This window comes from Oncorhynchus keta, chromosome 10 (assembly GCF_023373465.1).
Source record: "Oncorhynchus keta strain PuntledgeMale-10-30-2019 chromosome 10, Oket_V2, whole genome shotgun sequence".
Lineage (NCBI taxonomy): Eukaryota > Metazoa > Chordata > Actinopteri > Salmoniformes > Salmonidae > Oncorhynchus > Oncorhynchus keta.
In genome coordinates, this window is record NC_068430.1 from 79389963 (window position 1) to 79415544 (window position 25582).

The 25582-nt window shown below is 48.8% G+C and overlaps 2 protein-coding genes across 5 annotated transcripts in view; both read right to left on the minus strand.

Moving 5' to 3' along the window:
* The window catches only part of notum1b (notum, palmitoleoyl-protein carboxylesterase b), a 20976-nt gene extending 14791 nt beyond the window's left edge, over positions 1-6185 (minus strand). The window contains exon 1 of the mRNA XM_052526105.1: positions 5145-6185. Coding sequence (XP_052382065.1) covers positions 5145-5536 — 392 coding nt within the window. The 5' untranslated portion in view covers positions 5537-6185. The remainder of the gene's footprint in view (positions 1-5144) is intronic.
* A 3881-nt stretch (positions 6186-10066) lies between these two features.
* The window catches only part of LOC127932454 (tether containing UBX domain for GLUT4-like), a 30048-nt gene continuing 14532 nt past the window's right edge, over positions 10067-25582 (minus strand). Inside the window, exons 1-5 of one of the 4 annotated variants that reach the window (XM_052528067.1) lie at positions 24459-24578; positions 21392-21443; positions 21241-21310; positions 19605-19786; positions 10067-10295 (exon numbers count right to left, since the gene is read on the minus strand). In XM_052528067.1, coding sequence (XP_052384027.1) covers positions 10285-10295; positions 19605-19786; positions 21241-21310; positions 21392-21443; positions 24459-24533 — 390 coding nt within the window. In that variant the 5' untranslated portion in view covers positions 24534-24578 and the 3' untranslated portion in view covers positions 10067-10284. Of the gene's footprint in view, positions 10296-19604; positions 19787-21240; positions 21311-21391; positions 21444-24458; positions 24579-25582 lie in introns of those variants that run through there. The other 3 variants (XM_052528068.1, XM_052528070.1, XM_052528069.1) reach the window with 3 other exon arrangements.

Below are 25582 nucleotides of genomic sequence, written 5' to 3' on the forward strand. Positions count from 1 at the left end.
GGGGGGACGCCAGGTTGAACATTTAAAAATGAAAGAGTAGAGAGTAGAGGAGGGACGCCAGGTTGAACATTTAAAAATGAAAGAGTAGAGAGTAGAGAGGGGACGCCAGGTTGAACATTTAAAAATGAAACAGGAGAGAGTAGAGAGGGGACGCCAGGTTGAACATTTAAAAATGAAACAGGAGAGAGTAGAGAGGGGACGCCAGGTTGAACATTTAAAAATGAAAGAGTAGAGAGTAGAGAGGGACGCCAGGTTGAACATTTAAAAATGAAAGAGTAGAGAGTAGAGAGGGGACGCCAGGTTGAACATTTAAAAATGAAAGAGTAGAGAGTAGAGAGGGACGCCAGGTTGAACATTTAAAAATGAAACAGGAGAGAGTAGAGAGGGACGCCAGGTTGAACATTTAAAAATGAAAGAGTAGAGAGTAGAGAGGGGACGCCAGGTTGAACATTTAAAAATGAAACAGGAGAGAGTAGAGAGTAGAGAGTAGAGAGGGGACGCCAGGTTGAACATTTAAAAATGAAAGAGGAGAGAGTAGAGAGGGGACGCCAGGTTGAACATTTAAAAATGAAAGAGTAGAGAGAGTTGAGAGAGTAGAGAGGGGACGCTAGGTTGAACATTTAAAAATGAAAGAGTAGAGAGTAGAGAGGGGACGCCAGGTTGAACATTTAAAAATGAAACAGGAGAGAGTAGAGAGGGACGCCAGGTTGAACATTTAAAAATGAAAGAGTAGAGAGTAGAGAGGGGACGCCAGGTTGAACATTTAAAAATGAAACAGGAGAGAGTAGAGAGTAGAGAGTAGAGAGGGGACGCCAGGTTGAACATTTAAAAATGAAAGAGTAGAGAGTAGAGAGGGGACGCCAGGTTGAACATTTAAAAATGAAACGGGAGAGAGTAGAGAGGGGACGCCAGGTTGAACATTTAAAAATGAAAGAGTAGAGAGTAGAGAGGGGACGCCAGGTTGAACATTTAAAAATGAAAGAGTAGAGAGTAGAGAGGGGACGCCAGGTTGAACATTTAAAAATGAAAGAGTAGAGAGTAGAGAGGGACGCCAGGTTGAACATTTAAAAATGAAAGAGTAGAGAGGGGACGCCAGGTTGAACATTTAAAAATGAAAGAGTAGAGAGTAGAGAGGGACGCCAGGTTGAACATTTAAAAATGAAAGAGGAGAGAGTAGAGAGGGGACGCCAGGTTGAACATTTAAAAATGAAAGAGTAGAGAGTAGAGAGGGGACGCCAGGTTGAACATTTAAAAATGAAAGAGTAGAGAGTAGAGAGGGACGCCAGGTTGAACATTTAAAAATGAAAGAGTAGAGAGTAGAGAGTAGAGAGGGGACGCCAGGTTGAACATTTAAAAATGAAAGGGGAGAAAGTAGAGAGGGGACGCCAGGTTGAACATTTAAAAATGAAACAGGAGAGAGTAGAGAGGGGACGCCAGGTTGAACATTTAAAAATGAAAGAGTAGAGAGTAGAGAGGGGACGCCAGGTTGAACATTTAAAAATGAAAGAGTAGAGAGTAGAGAGGGACGCCAGGTTGAACATTTAAAAATGAAAGAGTAGAGAGTAGAGAGGGGACGCCAGGTTGAACATTTAAAAATGAAAGAGTAGAGAGTAGAGAGGGGACGCCAGGTTGAACATTTAAAAATGAAAGAGTAGAGAGTAGAGAGGGGACGCCAGGTTGAACATTTAAAAATGAAAGAGTAGAGAGGGGACGCCAGGTTGAACATTTAAAAATGAAAGAGGAGAGAGTAGAGAGGGGACGCCAGGTTGGGTTCAAGTAGTGCAAACAAATCAACGTCAGAAGCTTCATTTGTGATTAAGAAACACAGGGAGAGTAAATTCCTCACATCCTCAGACACATTGTTCTTAATAACTCCCCGTGGCTGTGGAGAAATACGCCCCTCCCCTGTATGGGTTTTTACACACACATGTCTATGACCGCGGGAGAAGTGTAGCCTTAGCAGCAGTGATCCACTATACATATAGCCACGCTGGCTTCGCCCTCATTTGGGTGTTAGCAAGCATGCTAGGTACTGCTAGGTATCAACAGCTAATCCAGGGTACTGCTAGGTATCAACAGCTAATCCAGGGTACTGCTAGGTATCAACAGCTAATCCAGGGTACTGCTAGGTATCAACAGCTAATCCAGGGTACTGCTAGGTATCAACAGCTAATCCAGGGTACTGCTAGGTATCAACAGCTAATCCAGGGCACTGCTAGGTATCAACAGCTAATCCAGGGTACTGCTAGGTATCAACAGCTAATCCAGGGTACTGCTAGGTATCAACAGCTAATCCAGGGTACTGCTAGGTATCAACAGCTAATCCAGGGTACTGCTAGGTATCAACAGCTAATCCAGGGTACTGCTAGGTATCAACAGCTAATCCAGGGTACTGCTAGGTATCAACAGATAATCCAGGGTACTGCTAGGTATCAACAGCTAATCCAGGGTACTGCTAGGTATCAACAGCTAATCCAGGGTACTGCTAGGTATCAACAGCTAATCCAGGGTACTGCTAGGTATCAACGGCTAATCCAGGGTACTGCTAGGGGTATCAACGGCTAATCCAGGGTACTGCTAGGTATCAACAGCTAATCCAGGGTACTGCTAGGTATCAACGGCTAATCCAGGGTACTGCTAGTTATCAACAGCTAATCCAGGGTACTGCTAGGTATCAACGGCTAATCCAGGGTACTGCTAGGTATCAACGGCTAATCCAGGGTACTGCTAGGTATCAACGGCTAATCCAGGGTACTGCTAGGTATCAACGGCTAATCCAGGGTACTGCTAGGTATCAACGGCTAATCCAGGGTACTGCTAGGTATCAACGGCTAATCCAGGGTACTGCTAGGTATCAACGGCTAATCCAGGGTACTGCTAGGTATCAACTGCTAATCCAGGGTACTGCTAGGTATCAACGGCTAATCCAGGGTACTGCTAGGTATCAACGGCTAATCCAGGGTACTGCTAGGTATCAACAGCTAATCCAGGGTACTGCTAGGTATCAACAGCTAATCCAGGGTACTGCTAGGTATCAACAGCTAATCCAGGGTACTGCTAGGTATCAACAGCTAATCCAGGGTACTGCTAGGTATCAACAGCTAATCCAGGGTACTGCTAGGTATCAACAGCTAATCCAGGGTACTGCTAGGTATCAACAGCTAATCCAGGGTACTGCTAGGTATCAACAGCTAATCCAGGGTACTGCTAGGTATCAACAGCTAATCCAGGGTACTGCTAGGTATCAACAGCTAATCCAGGGTACTGCTAGATATCAACAGCTAATCCAGGGTACTGCTAGGTATCAACAGCTAATCCAGGGTACTGCTAGGTATCAACAGCTAATCCAGGGTACTGCTAGGTATCAACAGCTAATCCAGGGTACTGCTAGGTATCAACAGCTAATCCAGGGTACTGCTAGGTATCAACAGCTAATCCAGGGTACTGCTAGGTATCAACAGCTAATCCAGGCCGGGCTGGAAGTTATAGTGAGGTTCAATTGGTCAATAGAGATGCGATTGCAATGTTGTGGAGTATTTGGATAAAGTTCAGCGTGCTGGATGGATCTCTGCCGTAACTCTCGAAGGCAGACTGTGTGGTTAAGAGAGGGGTTGGGTCCTTCGTGAGAAATTAGCCATTTGTGGTTGGAGGGATAAGCGACGGTTGTAATTTTCTCTGCTGGTTGTCAGATAGAGCAGACATGCATGCGTGCCCAGAGCGTGTCTGCCTGGCCTTGCATGGCCTCGCGCACCGAAAGTGAGGGTCTATTGAGAGGTCTCTTGTGGTTTGGGATGCTGCTGACACACACAGTCACATCGATGGAGAGAGGAGACACTCACAATTGCTGTTGTGCTAATTCTCTCCCCCTCTCTATGTAAAGCGATGTGGGTCTGAGGTCTTTATTTGGGATAGAGTAGGATCACGAGAGGTTCCGTTGTGATGAATCAACTGAATCTCGCTCTCTTTCTGGTTCTCTCTCATTGATTCATAATGGAATAGTCATGTTAAAGAAGAACACTGTGTTCATAGGGCCTATTCCATTCTTCAACCTTCAGTTGACTTGTGAGCTTGTTCTCACACTGGAGAAGACAAAATACAACTGGCAAAAGGCAGTCTTTCTCTCTCAACACCTGGCAACCATGGCGTGAAACAACATAAGGATTTCAAAGCACTACTTCACAAAGTCAATTATCACAGTTATTTGACCAAAACGTTGGAATTTCACACTGAGGATAAACCCTATTTTCTTCCCATTTCTTCCCATCTATTGGTCACTATCAACCTATAACTGTCATGGCGCTTTCCTGCAGGGCACCTGTCGCGGCTGGAAGTGGATCTGAGAGGACAACAGGGCTTCCGCTTCGTGGAGTGTTTTTACTTTCACACATTCTTTCATCATAATCATTCATTAGCGTCGCTACATTCCGTTCTAATATAGCGTCCCCTCCTCAATTTCACGTCTCTCTCAAATGCGCAATATCATGACGCACGGTCTAGAAAACCATTTGGATAAAGCCAAAGGCAACAATAGCCTACAAGAGGATGAGATGTGTCCCTATAGACTCTGATCCGAAGTCAGTCTTGCGTTTTCCCTTCAAAACGGTTGAGGTTATATGGGTTTGGAGAGGGTAAGATGATCCTAGACCTGTGACGCAAATAAACGCCACTAAATAAACAACCAACCAACCACCACTAAAGCTATACATTGCCTGTCGCCTGCTGTACATGAAAAACATTATTTTCACTGTGGCCTCGTGTGCTCTCCTTCCGCAAAATTCATTTTGTCAAATGTTCCATTGATGATAGGCATCTGATCTCGCGGTCCGGGCTCCCTCTCTCTCTCGGGCTCCGAGATAGATCTCAGAAAGTGCCCGTCCTCTGATCTTGTCATTTTTTATCCATTTCGGTCACATTCGGATAGACATGAAGGGCAGGAAAAGCTGTTGTTGTGGTGGTGATAGATGGACTGGATTTCACTCAACCATTGAGAGTTTGATAGACAACTGGAAACGTGTCAAAGGCTAAACGCACAACAAAAGTATGTGATTGTCATGTGAGTTTAGGCTACTTGTGAAATGTTGAAAAGTGAAGTTTAGGGCGACTTTAATTCGGGCCAATTCAGAACTTGAAAGTCTTCCACTTACCCCGCTGGGGATCCATCGTTACACGTCGCAGAGGAATTGTCCAAGAAGTGCAGCCTCATGTCCTGGTCCAGCTTCTGCGCCGAGCACGGGTACAGCGACTGCGCCAGGTTTTTAATTTGGGTCATGAAGTTGTCCATGTTCCCCTCGACAGCGGTGAAGTCTAACGGGAAGCTCTCACCGGCTCCGGTCCCCTCTACTACCCGGTCCCTGTATGTTAACGTTGGGGACGGCATGGCGGAGGCTCTCCGGTGGTGCGCGCGGCTGCCCCGTAGCCTCCTCGCCTCTGGTGCACCAATGTGAAGAAGACCCAACAGCAAAGCGGAACGCAGCAACGCCAGAGTCCCTATAGGCCTACTTCTCTCAGTACTTTGGCTCGTCATTTCAAAAACCATAAAAGGGAAAAACGATTTAATAGTTCCTTGGGGTAAAAACTAAACAAGAGTTCGTCTGGTCTGGTGAGCTAAATGGGAAACGTTGCAGTGGATGAATTGCCAAAGAGAGTCAAATGTAAACTGAGAGAGAAAGAGTTCCCCTTGGCATCAGTGTGTTATCGACAGAAGAATCAGGTGTTCTAGCCAAGGGTTCTAGAGCTTGACGTGGGCTGTCCGACCACTCCAAAATGCCTCCACACTAGAACACGTAAAACATTGAAATCATTTCAGTGTGGTGCGTCATTCGCCTTCAATCCCGTCCATTAGGGGGGAAAAGCAATGCAATTCAAATAAAAATATAGGCTATATTAAACCATTAAAAAAATATATATATAGGCTATATTAAACCATTTAAAAAATATATATATAGGCTATATTAAACCATAAAAAAAATATATAGGCTATATTAAACCATTAAAAAAATAGAAAACAACTTTGAAGTCACTCGTAAAATGTAAAAATGCTTATAAAAATACAAATCAAGCTCGTTTTAGTGATTCACCAAAAAGTGCTTGCATCCCCCTTCTATTTCTTGAGATATCCAACGATTTTCCAACGGTTTTCCCTCAGCGCTGATAAGACAGATGGCATCACTTGCTGCTGCTGTCCTGGTCGCAGTTACATTCATACCACTAGGCAGGCACCAGAGGGGTTTTATTCAAACGTTTCCCCCTTTTCTTTCCCCCAAACCAATCGTTATCGTGGGTTGGTGCTTTGAGGGGCGTGAGTTTCACTCACACACACACACGTTAGTTTTACTATCCTTGTGGGGACCAAACAAATGATTCCCATTCAAGAATTCTATTTTCCCAAACCCCTCACCCTTAATACAACCTTAACCCCTAAACCTGAAATATCACTTTCCCTTGTGGGTACTGGCGAAATGTCCCCAATTGTCCGAATGTTTCTTGTTTTAGTATTCTTGTGAGGACTTCTGGTCCCCACGAGGACAGTAATACCAACAACTCTCACACAGCACGTCCCCTCATGTCCAGGTTGTTCTCTTTGATGTTGTTATGTTGTTGCCTTCGGTCTCTATTTATGCAGCGTCGTCTCTCTTGTTGTGATGTGTGTTTTGTCCTGTATTTATTTTTGTATTTTTAATCCCAGCCCCCGTCCCCGCAGGAGGCCTTTTGCAAGGCCGCAGTGGTAAATAATAATTTGTTCTTAACTGCATTACCTAGTTAAATAAAATAAAAACATTAGTAGGATGTCAACAAGTGTTATACGCCTATAATTAATATTTCGTGGCGCGATATTTTCGTACTGGGTTGCCTGGATTAGGTTTTAATTGGTCATCACATGAGGAAGTTAACACCTTTATAACGTTTATTTCGTAATTGATCGCCAGGACAGACCCTCCGTTTGTTTATTCAGAAGCCGGACATTTCCCCTGGTTGTGTATTTGTTTTCAACCGCGTGTGGGCGTGGCCTCAACCTAAATGATGGTTGTCGCACCCAGGAGGAAGGGTGACAGCCGGTCGCGCGCCTCTCCCCCATGACCCACACCTTCTCGTCAACAACCCATTCTGTGTCCAGATGGTGAGAAATGAGTTGACGGATGTAGACTGCCCTCTCCTTTCAGACCCCTTAGAGATATAGGATCAGTCAGGGACTGAAACCCCAAAGTCACTTCACCATCTCTCTCTCTCAAATCAAATTGGATTTGTGACATGGGCCGAATACAACAGGTGTAGTAGACCTTACCGTGAAATGCTGAATTCAACAGGTGTAGTAGACCTTACTGTGAAATGCTGAATACAACAGGTGTAGTAGACCTTACCGTGAAATGCTGAATACAACAGGTGTAGTAGACCTTACTGTGAAATGCTGAATTCAACAGGTGTAGTAGACCTTACAGTGAAATGCTGAATACAACAGGTGCAGTAGACCTTACTGTGAAATGCTGAATTCAACAGGTGTAGTAGACCTTACTGTGAAATGCTGAATACAACAGGTGTAGTAGACCTTACCGTGAAATGCTGAATACAACAGGTGTAGTAGACCTTACTGTGAAATGCTGAATTCAACAGGTGTAGTAGACCTTACAGTGAAATGCTGAATACAACAGGTGCAGTAGACCTTACTGTGAAATGCTGAATTCAACAGGTGTAGTAGACCTTACTGTGAAATGCTGAATACAACAGGTGTAGTAGACCTTACCGTGAAATGCTGAATACAACAGGTGTAGTAGACCTTACCGTGAAATGCTGAATACAACAGGTGTAGTAGACCTTACTGTGAAATGCTGAATTCAACAGGTGTAGTAGACCTTACTGTGAAATGCTGAATTCAACAGGTGTAGTAGACCTTACCGTGAAATGCTTACTTACAATCCCTTAAAACATTTTTTTTAGTAAGTAAGAAAATATTTGCTAACAAAATGAATACAAAATAAAGAAAAAGTTAGACAATAAAATAACAATAATGAGGGGGTACCGGTACCGAGTCAATGTGTGGGTTCAGGTTAGTCAAGGTGACTGTACATAGATAATAAACAGAGTAGTTAAGGTAATTGAGGTATTGATGTCTCTCACCTCATCAGCGAACGGTCATCTCCAAACCAAAGCCATATTGGTCACTTTCTGATATGTACATGGAGGTAGGGGTACAGTGACTATGCATAGATAATAAACAGGTTAGTCCAGGTAATTGAGGTAATATGTACATGTATGTGGGGGTAAAGTGACTATGCCTGAACGATAAGCAGAGAGCTAGCGGATGGGGCAGGAGGTGTGTCTGCGAATGGGGCAGGAGGTGTGTCTGCGGATGGGGCAGGAGGTGTGTCTGCGGATGGGGCAGGAGGTGTGTCTGCGGATGGGGCAGGAGGTGTGTCTGCGGATGGGGCAGGAGGTGTGTCTGCGGATGGGGCAGGAGGTGGGTCTGCGGGACAGGTGTATGTGTGGGTCTGCAGGACAGGTGTGTGTGTGGGTCTGCAGGACAGGTGTGTGTGTGGGTCTGCAGGACAGGTGTGTGTGTGGGTCTGCAGGACAGGTGTATGTGTGGGTCTGCAGGACAGGTGTGTGTGTGGGTCTGCAGGACGGGTGTGTGTGTGGGTCTGCAGGACTGGTGTGTGTGTGGGTCTGCAGGACAGGTGTGTGTGTGGGTCTGCACGACAGGTGTGTGTGTGGGTCTGCAGGACGGGTGTGTGTGTGGGTCTGCAGGACGGGTGTGTGTGTGGGTCTGCAGGACAGGTGTGTGTGTGGGTCTGCAGGACGGGTGTGTGTGGGTCTGCAGGACAGGTGTGTGTGTGGGTCTGCAGGACAGGTGTGTGTGTGGGTCTGCAGGACAGGTGTGTGTGTGGGTCTGCAGGACAGGTGTGTGTGTGGGTCTGCAGGACAGGTGTGTGTGTGGGTCTGCAGGACAGGTGTGTGTGTGGGTCTGCAGGACAGGTGTGTGTGTTGGTCTGCAGGACAGGTGTGTGTGTGTGTGTGGGTCTGCAGGACAGGTGTGTGTGTGTGTCTGCAGGACAGGTGTGTGTGTGGGTCTGCAGGACAGGTGTGTGTGTGGGTCTGCAGGACAGGTGTGTGTGTGGGTCTGCAGGACAGGTGTGTGTGTGGGTCTGCAGGACAGGTGTGTGTGTGGGTCTGCAGGACAGGTGTGTGTGTGGGTCTGCAGGACAGGTGTGTGTGTTGGTCTGCAGGACAGGTGTGTGTGTGTGTGGGTCTGCAGGACAGGTGTGTGTGTGGGTCTGCAGGACAGGTGTGTGTGTGGGTGTGGGTCTGCAGGACTTCAAAAGAACCGAACGGGGGCTAATGTATAAAAAAAACAACTCCACAAAATATCTGAATGACAGACTGGGCACTGCTCCCCCTCCCTCTCCTTCTCTATTCTCTGGAATACAAGAACGCAGTCTGAATCCAGGTAGCTAACACATGGAGCACGAACAGCAGTCTGAATCCAGGTAGCTAACACATGGAGCACGAACAGCAGTCTGAATCCAGGTAGCTAACACATGGAGCACGAACAGCAGTCTGAATCCAGGTAGCTAACACATGGAGCACGAACAGCAGTCTGAATCCAGGTAGCTAACACATGGAGCACGAACAGCAGTCTGAATCCAGGTAGCTAACACATGGAGCACGAACAGCAGTCTGAATCCAGGTAGCTAACACATGGAGCACGAACAGCAGTCTGAATCCAGGTAGCTAACACATGGAGCACGAACAGCAGTCTGAATCCAGGTAGCTAACACATGGAGCACGAACAGCAGTCTGAATCCAGGTAGCTAACACATGGAGCACGAACAGCAGTCTGAATCCAGGTAGCTAACACATGGAGCACGAACAGCAGTCTGAATCCAGGTAGCTAACACATGGAGCACGAACAGCAGTCTCTGGCACGACTTCCAACGAGTGTGTGGAGAGAGAAACCAGTAGAACAATGCCTAGCCTGTTACAATAGAACGGTAGCAATGAAATAGAGCTCATTCTGTTCTAGCTGTTGATATCAACTCACAGAGAAAACACACAACCACATATTGGCAATGGAGACATTTTAGATTCCTTTATTCGTTCGTTTCATGTTTTTGAACTCTTGTAAAACTATTTGAAGGTGCACACTGGATTCACAATGGGTTTGAATACATCACAATCCACTTTGAGCCTGGAATTTCATGTTAATAAAAAGGTAGGGGGAACAGTGTGTTGGGGCGTCCGCTCTGTTCTGTATGTCCCTCTATGGTAGCCGTAGTCATCTGATCACAATCCTCATTTCTTACCTGGAGACAATAAAAACATAATATCAGAGGAAATAACAGTTGGATCTTATAAAACTTTATTGAGACACACAAGTCTTAACAACCATGAAAAATGTCCAAAGAAATGTGTTTTCCTTGATCAGCACTGTAACATGTTAACTTTCAGTCAGAAAAACTACTAGGCCTATAACCTGTTATAAACTGTTATTAAGCTTGTTAGGCCTATAACCTGTTATAAACTGTTAAGAAGCTTGTTAGGCCTATAACCCGTTATAAACTGTTAAGAAGCTTGTTAGGCCTATAACCTGTTATAAACTGTTAAGAAGCTTGTTAGGCCTATAACCTGTTATAAACTGTTAAGAAGCTTGTTAGGCCTATAACCTGTTATAAACTGTTAAGAAAGAAGCTTGCTAGGCCTATAACCTGTTATACACTGTTACGAAAGAAGCTTGCTAGGCCTATTATAACCCATTATACACTGTTACGAAAGAAGCTTGCTAGGCCTATTATAACCTGTTATACACTGTTAAGAAAGAAGCTTGCTAGGCCTATCGTAACCCATTATACACTGTTAAGAAAGAAGCTTGCTAGGCCTATAACCTGTTATACACTGTTAAGAAAGAAGCTTGCTTGAATATCAAAGTGTTAACAGACTCTTCCAGACATGGAATTCTCTTTAACTATTCAGACTCATCACCATCTTGAGACAAACCAGGATTGGAATTATATTGGCACAAACACACATTAGTCTCTTCACTTCTCAACACACACACACACACACACACACACACACACACACACACACACACACACACACACACACACACACACACACACACACACACACACACACAACTACTATGATGGAGAGGGATAGACTGGGAGTGTGTGCGTGTCCTGGTTTAGCTCAAGACGCCGATGAATCTGAAGAATAGACATGTAGACACAATTCCTGGTCTGGAAGCATCTGGAAGAGTTCTGGACTGAAGTGGGAATCTGGTGTTGAATAAAGAACACATCAGAGTAACTGATATAATGACCTACAGACAACCAGTTAGACAGTCAGAGAGGGAGACAACCAGTTAGACAGTCAGAGAGGGAGACAGGCAGACAGCCAGTTAGACAGTCAGAGAGGCAGACAACCAGTTAGACAGTCAGAGAGGGAGACAGGCAGACAACCAGTTAGACAGTCAGAGAGGGAGACAACCAGTTAGACAGTCAGAGAGGGAGACAGGCAGACAACCAGTTAGACAGTCAGAGAGGGAGACAGGCAGACAGCCAGTTAGACAGTCAGAGAGGGAGACAACCAGTTAGACAGTCAGAGAGGGAGACAGGCAGACAGCCAGTTAGACAGTCAGAGAGGGAGACAGGCAGACAGCCAGTTAGACAGTCAGAGAGGGAGACAGGCAGACAGCCAGTTAGACAGTCAGAGAGGGAGACAACCAGTTAGACAGTCAGAGAGGGAGACAACCAGTTAGACAGTCAGAGAGGGAGACAGGCAGACAGCCAGTTAGACAGTCAGAGAGGGAGACAACCAGTTAGACAGTCAGAGAGGGAGACAACCAGTTAGACAGTCAGAGAGGGAGACAACCAGTTAGACAGTCAGAGAGGGAGACAACCAGTTAGACAGTCAGAGAGGGAGACAACCAGTTAGACAGTCAGAGAGGGAGACAACCAGTTAGACAGTCAGAGAGGGAGACAGGCAGACAACCAGTTAGACAGTCAGAGAGGGAGACAGGCAGACAGCCAGTTAGACAGTCAGAGAGGGAGACAGGCAGACAGCCAGTTAGACAGTCAGAGAGGGAGACAGGCAGACAACCAGTTAGACAGTCAGAGAGGGAGACAGGCAGACAACCAGTTAGACAGTCAGAGAGGGAGACAGGCAGACAACCAGTTAGACAGTCAGAGAGGGAGACAGGCAGACAACCAGTTAGACAGTCCCCCAGACCCATCTACCCTTCATCCCTTCCGCCAGACCCATCCACATGGAGTCCACAAAATACCATCCTGTCTCCTCCCCTCCCCTCTCTTTCTTTTTAATTAGACTTTCTTCTTTGATAAAGAGGAGCAGGATGCCAGCCACAGCTCCCACACCACCAGAAAACACTACTACAACTAGCCACAGCTCCCACACCACCAGAAAACACTACAACAACTAGCCACAGCTCCCACACCACCAGAAAACACTACAACAACTAGCCACAGCTCCCACTCCACCAGAAAACACTACAACAACTAGCCACAGCTCCCACTCCACCAGAAAACACTACTACAACTAGCCACAGCTCCCACGCCACCAGAAAACACTACAACTAGCCACAGCTCCCACGCCACCAGAAAACACTACAACTAGCCACAGCTCCCACACCACCAGAAAACACTACTACAACTAGCCACAGCTCCCACGCCACCAGAAAACACTACTACAACTAGCCACAGCTCCCACACCACCAGAAAACACTACTACAACTAGCCACAGCTCCCACTCCACCAGAAAACACTACTACAACTAGCCACAGCTCCCACGCCACCAGAAAACACTACTACAACTAGCCACAGCTCCCACGCCACCAGAAAACACTACAACTAGCCACAGCTCCCACACCACCAGAAAACACTACTACAACTAGCCACAGCTCCCACACCACCAGAAAACACTACTACAACTAGCCACAGCTCCCACTCCACCAGAAAACACTACTACAACTAGCCACAGCTCCCACGCCAGCAGAAAACACTACAACTAGCCACAGCTCCCACGCCACCAGAAAACACTACTACAACTAGCCACAGCTCCCACTCCACCAGAAAACACTACAACTAGCCATAGCTCCCACTCCACCAGAAAACACTACAACTAGCCACAGCTCCCACACCACCAGAAAACACTACTACAACTAGCCACAGCTCCCACTCCACCAGAAAACACTACTACAACTAGCCACAGCTCCCACTCCACCAGAAAACACTACTACAACTAGCCACAGCTCCCACTCCACCAGAAAACACTACAACTAGCCACAGCTCCCACGCCACCAGAAAACACTACTACAACTAGCCACAGCTCCCACACCACCAGAAAACACTACTACAACTAGCCACAGCTCCCACTCCACCAGAAAACACTACTACAACTAGCCACAGCTCCCACGCCACCAGAAAACACTACAACTAGCCACAGCTCCCACACCACCAGAAAACACTACTACAACTAGCCACAGCTCCCACGCCACCAGAAAACACTACAACTAGCCACAGCTCCCACGCCACCAGAAAACACTACAACTAGCCACAGCTCCCACACCACCAGAAAACACTACTACAACTAGCCACAGCTCCCACGCCACCAGAAAACACTACAACTAGCCACAGCTCCCACGCCACCAGAAAACACTACTACAACTAGCCACAGCTCCCACACCACCAGAAAACACTACTACAACTAGCCACAGCTCCCACGCCACCAGAAAACACTACAACTAGCCACAGCTCCCACACCACCAGAAAACACTACTACAACTAGCCACAGCTCCCACTCCACCAGAAAACACTACTACAACTAGCCACAGCTCCCACACCACCAGAAAACACTACTACAACTAGCCACAGCTCCCACACCACCAGAAAACACTACTACAACTAGCCACAGCTCCCACGCCACCAGAAAACACTACAACTAGCCACAGCTCCCACACCACCAGAAAACACTACTACAACTAGCCACAGCTCCCACGCCACCAGAAAACACTACTACAACTAGCCACAGCTCCCACACCACCAGAAAACACTACTACAACTAGCCACAGCTCCCACTCCACCAGAAAACACTACTACAACTAGCCACAGCTCCCACGCCAGCAGAAAACACTACAACTAGCCACAGCTCCCACGCCACCAGAAAACACTACAACTAGCCACAGCTCCCACACCACCAGACAACACTACTACAACTAGCCACAGCTCCCACGCCACCAGAAAACACTACAACTAGCCACAGCTCCCACGCCACCAGAAAACACTACAACTAGCCACAGCTCCCACACCACCAGAAAACACTACTACAACTAGCCACAGCTCCCACACCACCAGAAAACACTACTACAACTAGCCACAGCTCCCACACCACCAGAAAACACTACTACAACTAGCCACAGCTCCCACTCCACCAGAAAACACTACAACAACTAGCCACAGCTCCCACACCACCAGAAAACACTACTACAACTAGCCACAGCTCCCACACCACCAGAAAACACTACAACAACTAGCCACAGCTCCCACACCACCAGAAAACACTACTACAACTAGCCACAGCTCCCACACCACCAGAAAACACTACAACAACTAGCCACAGCTCCCACACCACCAGAAAACACTACTACAACTAGCCACAGCTCCCACACCACCAGAAAACACTACAACAACTAGCCACAGCTCCCACACCACCAGAAAACACTACTACAACTAGCCACAGCTCCCACACCACCAGAAAACACTACTACAACTAGCCACAGCTCCCACACCACCAGAAAACACTACTACAACTAGCCACAGCTCCCACTCCACCAGAAAACACTACTACAACTAGCCACAGCTCCCACGCCACCAGAAAACACTACTACAACTAGCCACAGCTCCCACTCCACCAGAAAACACTACTACAACTAGCCACAGCTCCCACTCCACCAGAAAACACTACTACAACTAGCCACAGCTCCCACTCCACCAGAAAACACTACTACAACTAGCCACAGCTCCCACACCACCAGAAAACACTACTACAACTAGCCACAGCTCCCACACCACCAGAAAACACTACTACAACTAGCCACAGCTCCCACACCACCAGAAAACACTACTACAACTAGCCACAGCTCCCACACCACCAGAAAACACTACTACAACTAGCCACAGCTCCCACACCACCAGAAAACACTACTACAACTAGCCACAGCTCCCACACCACCAGAAAACACTACTACAACTAGCCACAGCTCCCACTCCACCAGAAAACACTACTACAACTAGCCACAGCTCCCACTCCACCAGAAAACACTACTACAACTAGCCACAGCTCCCACACCACCAGAAAACACTACAACTAGCCACAGCTCCCACACCAGCAGAAAACACTACAACAACGAGTGAGACCATCCTTCCCACAAACAAAACAGAAAAACAACCAAAACAGCTGGAGCACCGCGACCACCAGCTCCACCACAACAGAGCCCAGGCTCCGGAGCGCCAGACAACAGGGGCCCGCAGTGTTTCATGTGGCCCAGAAGGGAGAACTCTGACTGGGGCTGCGTGTCAGCAGAGGTCCCCTGGGGGTGGAGGCGAAACCATCCTGAACTAATACATGTGTGTGTAAAGGGGTGTGTGTACCGTTCCCCCAGAACAGCATCCTTATCTCTTGTCTCATCTGATGGTTCTTTTTCAACACTTCCTGTTGACTGTGGTTTTAAAGACGGCCCTTCGGAGTGTAGTGTGTGTGTGTGTGTGTGTGTGTGTGTGTGTGTGTGTGTGTGTGTGTGTGTGTGTGTGTGTGTGTGTGTGTGTGTGTGTGTGTGTGTGTGTGTGTGTGTGTGTGTGTGTGTGTGTGTGTGTGTGTGTGTGTGTGTGTGTGTGTGTGTGTGTGTGTGTGTGTGTGTGTGTGTAGGAATGTGTTAAAATCTGAAATGGATTAATGCTTGAAAACAGGGTGGGTGACTTTTAGGGCTGCATGATGTGGACCAACATGTTGCATTGTGATTTTTGATTTGGGACAGATATTGCAATTATGAATTGAGATTTTCACTTGGTAATTCCACCAGACATGGTTAAAACAAGGTTCAGGGTAGAGAACTAAAATGAGATGATATGAATTCATACATAGTGTGCCAACTAAATACGAAACTACATTTAAAAATCAGTTATTAGAATTTGAATTATAGGTCAAAGTGCCTTAAAAACCTGTAGCACATAGCCTAGCGACTGCACCGAGTCTAGCCCTCTCTATGTCAGTGTAAACAGGGTCAGCAGCCCTCTCTATGTCAGTGTAAACAGGGTCAGCAGCCCTCTCTATGTCAGTGTAAACAGGGTCAGCAGCCCTCTCTATGTCAGTGTAAACAGGGTCAGCAGCCCTCTCTATGTCAGTGTAAACAGGGTCAGCAGCCCTCTCTATGTCAGTGTAAACAGGGTCAGCAGCCCTCTCTATGTCAGTGTAAACAGGGTCAGCAGCCCTCTCTATGTCAGTGTAAACAGGGTCAGCAGCCCTCTCTATGTCAGTGTAAACAGGGTCAGCAGCCCTCTCTATGTCAGTGTAAACAGGGTCAGCAGCCCTCTCTATGTCAGTGTAAACAGGGTCAGCAGCCCTCTCTATGTCAGTGTAAACAGGGTCAGCAGCCCTCTCTATGTCAGTGTAAACAGGGTCAGCAGCCCTCTCTATGTCAGTGTAAACAGGGTCAGCAGCCCTCTCTATGTCAGTGTAAACAGGGCCAGCAGCCCTCTATGTCAGTGTAAACAGGGTCAGCAGCCCTCTCTATGTCAGTGTAAACAGGGTCAGCCGCCCTCTCTATGTCAGTGTAAACAGGGTCAGCAGCCCTCTCTATGTCAGTGTAAACAGGGTCAGCAGCCCTCTCTATGTCAGTGTAAACAGGGTCAGCAGCCCTCTCTATGTCAGTGTAAACAGGGTCAGCAGCCCTCTCTATGTCAGTGTAAACAGGGTCAGCAGCCCTCTCTATGTCAGTGTAAACAGGGTCAGCAGCCCTCTCTATGTCAGTGTAAACAGGGTCAGCAGCCCTCTCTATGTCAGTGTAAACAGGGTCAGCAGCCCTCTCTATGTCAGTGTAAACAGGGTCAGCAGCCCTCTCTATGTCAGTGTAAACAGGATCAGCAGCCCTCTCTATGTCAGTGTAAACAGGGTCAGCAGCCCTCTCTATGTCAGTGTAAACAGGGCCAGCAGCCCTCTCTATGTCATTGTAAAGAGGGTCAGCAGCCCTCTCTATGTCAGTGTAAACAGGGTCAGCAGCCCTCTCTATGTCAGTGTAAACAGGGTCAGCAGCCCTCTCTATGTCAGTGTAAACAGGGTCAGCAGCCCTCGCTATGTCAGTGTAAACAGGGTCAGCAGCCCTCTCTATGTCAGTGTAAACAGGGTCAGCAGCCCTCTCTATGTCAGTGTAAACAGGGCCAGCAGCCCTCTCTATGTCAGTGTAAACAGGGTCAGCAGCCCTCTCTATGTCAGTGTAAACAGGGTCAGCAGCCCTCTCTATGTCAGTGTAAACAGGGTCAGCAGCCCTCTCTATGTCAGTGTAAACAGGGTCAGCAGCCCTCTCTATGTCAGTGTAAACAGGGTCAGCAGCCCTCTCTATGTCAGTGTAAACAGGGTCAGCAGCCCTCTCTATGTCAGTGTAAACAGGGTCAGCAGCCCTCTAATGTGTTTATGTCAGTGTAAACAGGGCCAGCAGCCCTCTCTTATGTCAGTGTAAACAGGGTCAGCAGCCCTCTCTATGTCAGTGTAAACAGGGTCAGCAGCCCTCTCTATGTCAGTGTAAACAGGGTCAGCAGCCCTCTCTATGTCAGTGTAAACAGGGTCAGCAGCCCTCTCTATGTCAGTGTAAACAGGGTCAGCAGCCCTCTCTATGTCAGTGTAAACAGGGTCAGCAGCCCTCTCTATGTCAGTGTAAACAGGGTCAGCAGCCCTCTCTATGTCAGTGTAAACAGGGTCAGCAGCCCTCTCTATGTCAGTGTAAACAGGGTCAGCAGCCCTCTCTATGTCAGTGTAAACAGGGTCAGCAGCCCTCTCTATGTCAGTGTAAACAGGGTCAGCAGCCCTCTCTATGTCAGTGTAAACAGGGTCAGCAGCCCTCTCTATGTCAGTGTAAACAGGGTCAGCAGCCCTCTCTATGTCAGTGTAAACAGGGTCAGCAGCCCTCTCTATGTCAGTGTAAACAGGGTCAGCAGCCCTCTCTATGTCAGTGTAAACAGGGCCAGCAGCCCTCTCTATGTCAGTGTAAACAGGGTCAGCAGCCCTCTCTATGTCAGTGTAAACAGGGCCAGCAGCCCTCTCTATGTCAGTGTAAACAGGGTCAGCAGCCCTCTCTATGTCAGTGTAAACAGGGTCAGCAGCCCTCTCTATGTCAGTGTAAACAGGGTCAGCAGCCCTCTCTATGTCAGTGTAAACAGGGTCAGCAGCCCTCTCTATGTCAGTGTAAACAGGGCCAGCAGCCCTCTCTATGTCAGTGTAAACAGGGCCAGCAGCCCTCTCTATGTCAGTGTAAACAGGGCCAGCAGCCCTCTCTATGTCAGTGTAAACAGGGTCAGCAGCCCTCTCTATGTCAGTGTAAACAGGGTCAGCAGCCCTCTCTATGTCAGTGTAAACAGGGTCAGCAGCCCTCTCTATGTCAGTGTAAACAGGGTCAGCAGCCCTCTCTATGTCAGTGTAAACAGGGTCAGCAGCCCTCTCTATGTCAGTGTAAACAGGGTCAGCAGCCCTCTCTATGTCAGTGTAAACAGGGTCAGCAGCCCTCTCTATGTCAGTGTAAACAGGGCCAGCAGCCCTCTCTATGTCAGTGTAAACAGGGCCAGCAGCCCTCTCTATGTCAGTGTAAACAGGGTCAGCAGCCCTCTCTATGTCAGTGTAAACAGGGTCAGCAGCCCTCTCTATGTCAGTGTAAACAGGGTCAGCAGCCCTCTCTATGTCAGTGTAAACAGGGTCAGCAGCCCTCTCTATGTCAGTGTAAACAGGGTCAGCAGCCCTCTCTATGTCAGTGTAAACAGGGTCAGCAGCCCTCTCTATGTCAGTGTAAACAGGGTCAGCAGCCCTCTCTATGTCAGTGTAAACAGGGTCAGCATGCTGAAGAGGGAAACATTTTAGAGTGACCTCCCCTTTAACCCTACAGTCTCATCAAATAGGAGACCTCCCTTTAACCCTTTATCAGTTAGGTAATAGGTCATTTTAGAGTGACCTCCCCTTTAACCCTTTATCAGTTAGGTAGTAGGTCATTTTAGAGTGACCTCCCTTTAACCCTTTATCCGTTAGGTAATAGGTCATTTTAGAGTGACCTCCCTTTAACCCTTTATCAGTTAGGTAGTAGGTCATTTTAGAGTGACCTAACCCTTTAACCCTTTATCCGTTAGGTAATAGGTCATTTTAGAGTGACCTCCCCTTTAACCCTTTATCCGTTAGGTAGTAGGTCATTTTAGAGTGACCTAACCCTTTAACTCTTTATCAGTTAGGTAGTAGGTCATTTTAGAGTGACCTAACCCTTTATCAGTTAGGTAATAGGTCATTTTAGAGTGACCTACCCCTTTAACCCTTTATCAGTTCAACAGGTCTGATTGGTAGCGTACCTGGCAGTTTGAGCCACTTGGGGACCTTGCCGGTGTCCGTCCTGACTGGTTTGGTGGCCTGGCTGTGTGTGTTTGGCTCCTCTTCCTCCTCAATCTCCCTGGTCCCCGCGGGGGGGTCTGGAAGGGGCTCCTCTGTAACCATGGAAGAGAAGGAGGAGGGGGGCGAAGACCTGGGCATACAGCTGAGAGAGGGGGAGAGGGAGAGGGTGAGGAGAGAGGGGGAGAGAGAGGGGTGAGGAGAGAGGGTGAGGAGAGAGGGGGAGAGAGAGGGGGAGAGAGAGGGGGAGAGAGAGGGTGAGGAGAGAGGGGGAGAGAGAGGGTGAGGAGAGAGGGAGAGAGAGGGGGGGGAGAGAGGGTGAGGAGAGAGGGGAGAGAGAGGGTGAGGAGAGAGGGGAGAGAGAGGGTGAGGAGAGAGGGGAGAGAGAGAGGGTGAGGAATGAAGGGAGAGAGAAAGGGATGGAGGAGAGGAAAGAGCATTCAGTCCACAGGATTTCATCAGATGTGTATTCTGAACACACACAAACACACTTCCTGTACTTTAAATTCTCAAAACCAATCTCTCTCTAGACCCCCAACTCAGGGAAAGACATTTCTGGACTCTCCAGATGGGCAGAGGACGTGTTTGGGAAGCGGAGTGTGTGTGTGTGTCCCAGGGGGTTCAGGCTCTTTCATGTGGCCAGGACTAGTGACCTCAGAGGTTAGGAAAGGTCATGACACCACTATCGAATGACTTTCTGTCCAGGAGACGGAACAAACACATCCTCCCCTGACAGAACATTTCACCTTTGACCCGGGTGCCACATTATCAATAACTTAAACGTCCCTCTCTCTCTCTTTCCTCCACTATATCAATCTACCCCCCTCCCTCACAGAAGTAGGGGAGAGGTAGAAGGTTCCCTGGCATCCCCTTTGAAGCTAATAGTGGAATGAGGGACAGGAGGAGAGAGAGAGGTGAGGAACGGTAAAGAGAGGTGTGGATGGATGAAGGGGAGATGGGTTAATGAGGTGGTGTGTGTCCTCGACTGGGGAACATAAATTTCAACATACCAATTAGGATTTGGCTAAAGGGCGAACAGGGCAACCAGTGAAGAACAAACACCATTGTAAATACAACCCATATTTATGCTTATTTATTTTATCTTGTGTCCTTTACCATTTGTACATTGTTAAATCACTGTATATATATAATATGACATTTGTAATGTCTTTATTGTTTTGAAACTTCTGTATGTGTAATGTCTACTGTTAATTTTGATTGTTTATTTCACTTTATATATTCACTTTATATATTATCTACTTGCTTTGGGAATGTTAACACATGTTTCCCATGCCAATAAAGCCCTTGAATTGAATTGACATTGGTGGAGGGGGCAACAGGTGGGGGTCAGATTGGGGAAATGGCTCTATCTTTAGAGGAGGGGGAGGTGGGGGGTGTCCGTGCGTTTGGCCGGAACCGTTCAAAGGGATTCCGATGATGACAGCGCTGTGACAGGAAAATAGAGCCGTCGCCCGGGGAAACACAGCCGAGCTGTGTTGCCACGACGACGGGGCAGTTCCACCAACAGGAAGTTCTGATCCTCTCCTTCTCACACAAATAAAATGTTGTTTGGTTGTTAAATGCCAACAGTAGACTGACCCAGCAATGGCCTCGTCTGCTTGTAGGGCCGAGACACTGGAATCCAGGAGATGTCTCTCTAAGTAACTCTCTGTGGACAGAGAACACACCTTCAGAACCATCTCATCCAAGGCAACACGTTGAAATCAACCCGAGGTAAAGGGAGACGCACCTGTCTTGACGTCAGAGCCAAAGTAGACCAGGGCAGCAGGGAACAGGTCAGCCTGGGGGAGGGAGGGAGGGAGAGAGAGAGAGCGAGAGAGCGAGAGAGAGAGAGAGAGAGAGAGAGAGAGAGAGAGAGAGAGAGAGAGAGAGAGAGAGAGAGAGAGAGAGAGAGAGAGAGCGAGAGAGCGAGAGAGCGAGAGAGCGAGAGAGCGAGAGAGAGAGAGAGAGAGAGAGAGAGAGAGAGAGAGAGAGAGAGAGAGAGAGAGAGAGAGACCAAAACATGGCGGCACACAGTTCAGTTTGAAGTCGACCACTAACTGAAGGCTCATCGAGCGGTTGGGAAAACACCTTCACCTCGAGAGACAAACAACAACCCCTGAATCACAAAGCCCTGAAAGTGAAAGGTTTAAATGGTGCTGATGGCTGTAATGACTGACAGACTGGTGATTACAGGGTGAGTACAGACAGTTATTATTCTGACTCTACTGTTTACCTGAGAGAGGTAGACAGAGACCGTTAAAAACATCTCTAGTGCTGTCTGCTGAGGTCCTCAGTCCTTTCCTCTCTCTACCCCCTATGTCCTCTCCTGTCCTCTCCCACCTCCTCCCTCTAGTCCTTCTGGTTTCTATTATGGACAGAGCTGTTAATGACTATTATTAGAGACTCTTTGAACAAGAAACAATGTGTAGCAATGGGATTACAGACATTCCACCACTCTCTCCCTGAACACAACAAGCTCCCTTAGACCCTGGTGTCTCCATAGAACACCTTGTCTCCATAGAGGGGAGGGCTGCTATCAGAGGGATGGGTACAACATGCTCCCTTAGACCCTGGACGTCTCCATAGACAGGGGAGATAGAGGGGAGGGCTGCTATCAGAGGGATGGGTACAACATGCTCCCTTAGACCCTGGACGTCTCCATAGACAGGGGAGATAGAGGGGAGGGCTGCTATCAGAGGGATGGGTACAACATGCTCCCTTAGACCCTGGACGTCTCCATAGACAGGGGAGATAGAGGGGAGGGCTGCTATCAGAGGGATGGGTACAACATGCTCCCTTAGACCCTGGACGTCTCCATAGACAGGGGAGATAGAGGGAGGGCTGCTATCAGAGGGATGGGTACAACATGCTCCCTTAGACCCTGGACATCTCCATAGACAGGGGAGATAGAGGGGAGGGCTGCTATCAGAGGGATGGGCACAACATGCTCCCTTAGACCCTGGGGGACTCTATCAGAGGGGAGAGGGCTATCAGAGGGGAGGGATCAGAGGGGAGGGCTGCTATCAGAGGGGAGGGCTGCTATCAGAGGGGAGGGCTGCTACATGCTCCACTAGAGGGGAGGGCTGCTACACATCAGATAGGGCTGCTATCAGAGGGATGGACACAACATCCTCCCTTAGACCCTGGACGTCTCCATAGACAGGGGAGATAAAGGGGAGGGCTGCTATCAGAGGGCTGCTGGGATGGGAAACATTCCTTCTGTGACATCACACAAAGTCATTGAAGTGTCTGTCTGTCTGTCTGTCTGTCTGAGAGATGGCTCCAGAATCTCTCTCCAGACTGGTGTGTACTTCTAAGGGTGTAATCGTGGCGATCTCTACACTCCCTATAAATCTAACCCTTGCAACCTCACACATCAGATACTGCCCCCCCTTCACTCCCCCATCTCTCCCTCCCCCTCTGTATCCCTCCTCCTCTCTCTCTCCTCACCCCAGATCAAACAGTGGTGAAGGTCAGTAGGGCAGAAATGGACACAGAGAGAGGAGGAGGAGGACAGGAGAGAAAAGAGCAACAGAGAGAGAGGAGGAGGAGAGAAAAGAGCAACAGAGAGAGAGGAGGAGGAGGAGGAGGACAGGAGAGAAAAGAGCAACAGAGAGAGAGAGGAGGAGGAGGAGGAGGACAGGAGAGAAAAGAGCAACAGAGAGAGGAGGAGGAGGAGGACAGGAGAGAAAAGAGCAACAGAGAGAGGAGGAGGAGGAGGACAGGAGAGAAAAGAGCAACAGAGAGAGAGGAGGAGGAGGAGGACAGGAGAGAAAAGAGCAACAGAGAGAGGAGGGAGGAGGAGGAGAGCAACAGAGGACAGGAGAGAAAAGAGCAACAGAGAGAGAGGAGGAGGAGGAGGACAGGAGAGAAAAGAGCAACAGAGAGAGAGGAGGAGGAGGAGGAGGAGGAGGAGGAGGAGGAGGAGGAGGAGGACAGGAGAGAAAAGAGCAACAGAGAGAGAGGAGGAGGAGAAGGACAGGAGAGAAAAGAGCAACAGAGAGAGAGGAGGAGGAGGAGGACAGGAGAGAAAAGAGCAACAGAGAGAGAGGAGGAGGAGGAGGACAGGAGAGAAAAGAGCAACAGAGAGAGGAGGAGGAGGAGGAGGAGGAGGAGGAGGACAGGAGAGAAAAGAGCAACAGAGAGAGAGGAGGAGGAGGACAGGAGAGAAAAGAGCAACAGAGAGAGAGGAGGAGGAGGAGGAGAGGAGGAGGAGGAGGACAGAGAGAAAAGAGCAACAGAGAGAGAGGAGGAGGAGGAGGACAGGAGAGAAAAGAGCAACAGAGAGAGAGGAGGAGGAGGAGGAGGAGGAGGAGGAGGAGGAGGAGGAGGACAGGAGAGAAAAGAGCAACAGAGAGAGGAGGAGGGAGGACAGGAGAGAAAAGAGCAACAGAGAGAGAGGAGGAGGAGAGAAAAGAGCAACAGAGAGAGAGGAGGAGGAGAGAAAAGAGCAACAGAGAGAGGAGGAGGAGGAGAGAAAAGAGCAACAGAGAGAGGAGGAGGAGGAGGAGAGAAAAGAGCAACAGAGAGAGGAGGAGGAGGAGGAGAGAAAAGAGCAACAGAGAGAGACATTTATTTTTCTAAAGCACATGAGAATTCCTTGGGTTGTGTTATTGTGTAGGGTTCATGTCTCCATGCTGTTTCAAACCCACTAGAACCCGAATTAATACTTTACACTGATTGGAGCAACAATAAATAAAGTTTACCAGTCCAATTTCATTCTGTTCTTTAGAGACATGGAGAGTCTTACCTGTGGGGGGCTTACCGGAAGAGGGTGGCTGTTGGGTCCTTACCTGTAGGGGGGGGGGGCTTACCTGGAAGAGGGTGGCTGTTGGGTCCTCCAGAATGGTTTTAGGAGGAGCGATGACTGGAAGAGAGGAAATAATCATTTTATATCCAAAATGAGAGAGAGAGATGGAGAGATTATCCTCCCCCTCTCTGTCCCCATCCCTCCCCCTCCCCCTGAGGACCTGACCTCTAGGGCCATACCTCAGGACTCCTGGCTGTCCCTCCCCTTGAGGACCTGAGCTCTAGGGGCCATGCTTCAGGACTCCTGGCTGTCCCTCCCCCCTGAGGACCTGAGCTCTAGGGGCCATGCCTCAGGACTCCTGTCTGTCCCCTCCCCTGAGGACCTGTCCCTCCCCTGGCTGGACCTGAGCTCTAGGGGCCATGCTTCAGGACTCCTGGCTGTCCCTCCCCTGAGGACCTGAGCTCTAGGGCCATGCCAGGACTCCTGGCTGTCCCTCCCCCTGAGGACCTGAGCTCTAGGGGCCATGCTTCAGGACTCCTGTCTGTCCCTCCCCCTGAGGACCTGAGCTCTAGGGGCCATGCTTCAGGACTCCTGGCTGTCCCTCCCCCTGAGGACCTGAGCTCTAGGGGCCATGCCTCAGGACTCCTGTCTGTCCCTCCCCCCTGAGGACCTGAGCTCTAGGGGCCATACCTCAGGACTCCTGGCTGTCCCTCCCCCTGAGGACCTGAGCTCTAGGGGCCATGCTGCAGGACTCCTGGCTGTCCCTCCCCCTGAGGACCTGAGCTCTAGGGGCCATGCTTCAGGACTCCTGGCTGTCCCTCCCCCTGAGGACCTGAGCTCTAGGGGCCATGTCTCAGGACTCCTGGCTGTCCCTCCCCCTGAGGACCTGAGCTCTAGGGGCCATGCTTCAGGACTCCTGGCTGTCCCTCCCCTGAGGACCTGAGCTCTAGGGCCATGCTTCTCAGGACTCCTGGCTGTCCCTCCCCCTGAGGACCTGAGCTCTAGGGCCATGCCAGGACTCGGCTGTCCCCCTCCCCAGTCATGCTGCCAATCGAGTTCTGCCTGCCTGCGGCTATGGATCCCTGACCTGTTCACCAGACGTGCTACCTTGTCTCAGACCTGCTGGTTCCACCCTCCCTGTCTCTTCTCGTCACTGTGCTGCTACATCTACATTGCTTGCTGATATAA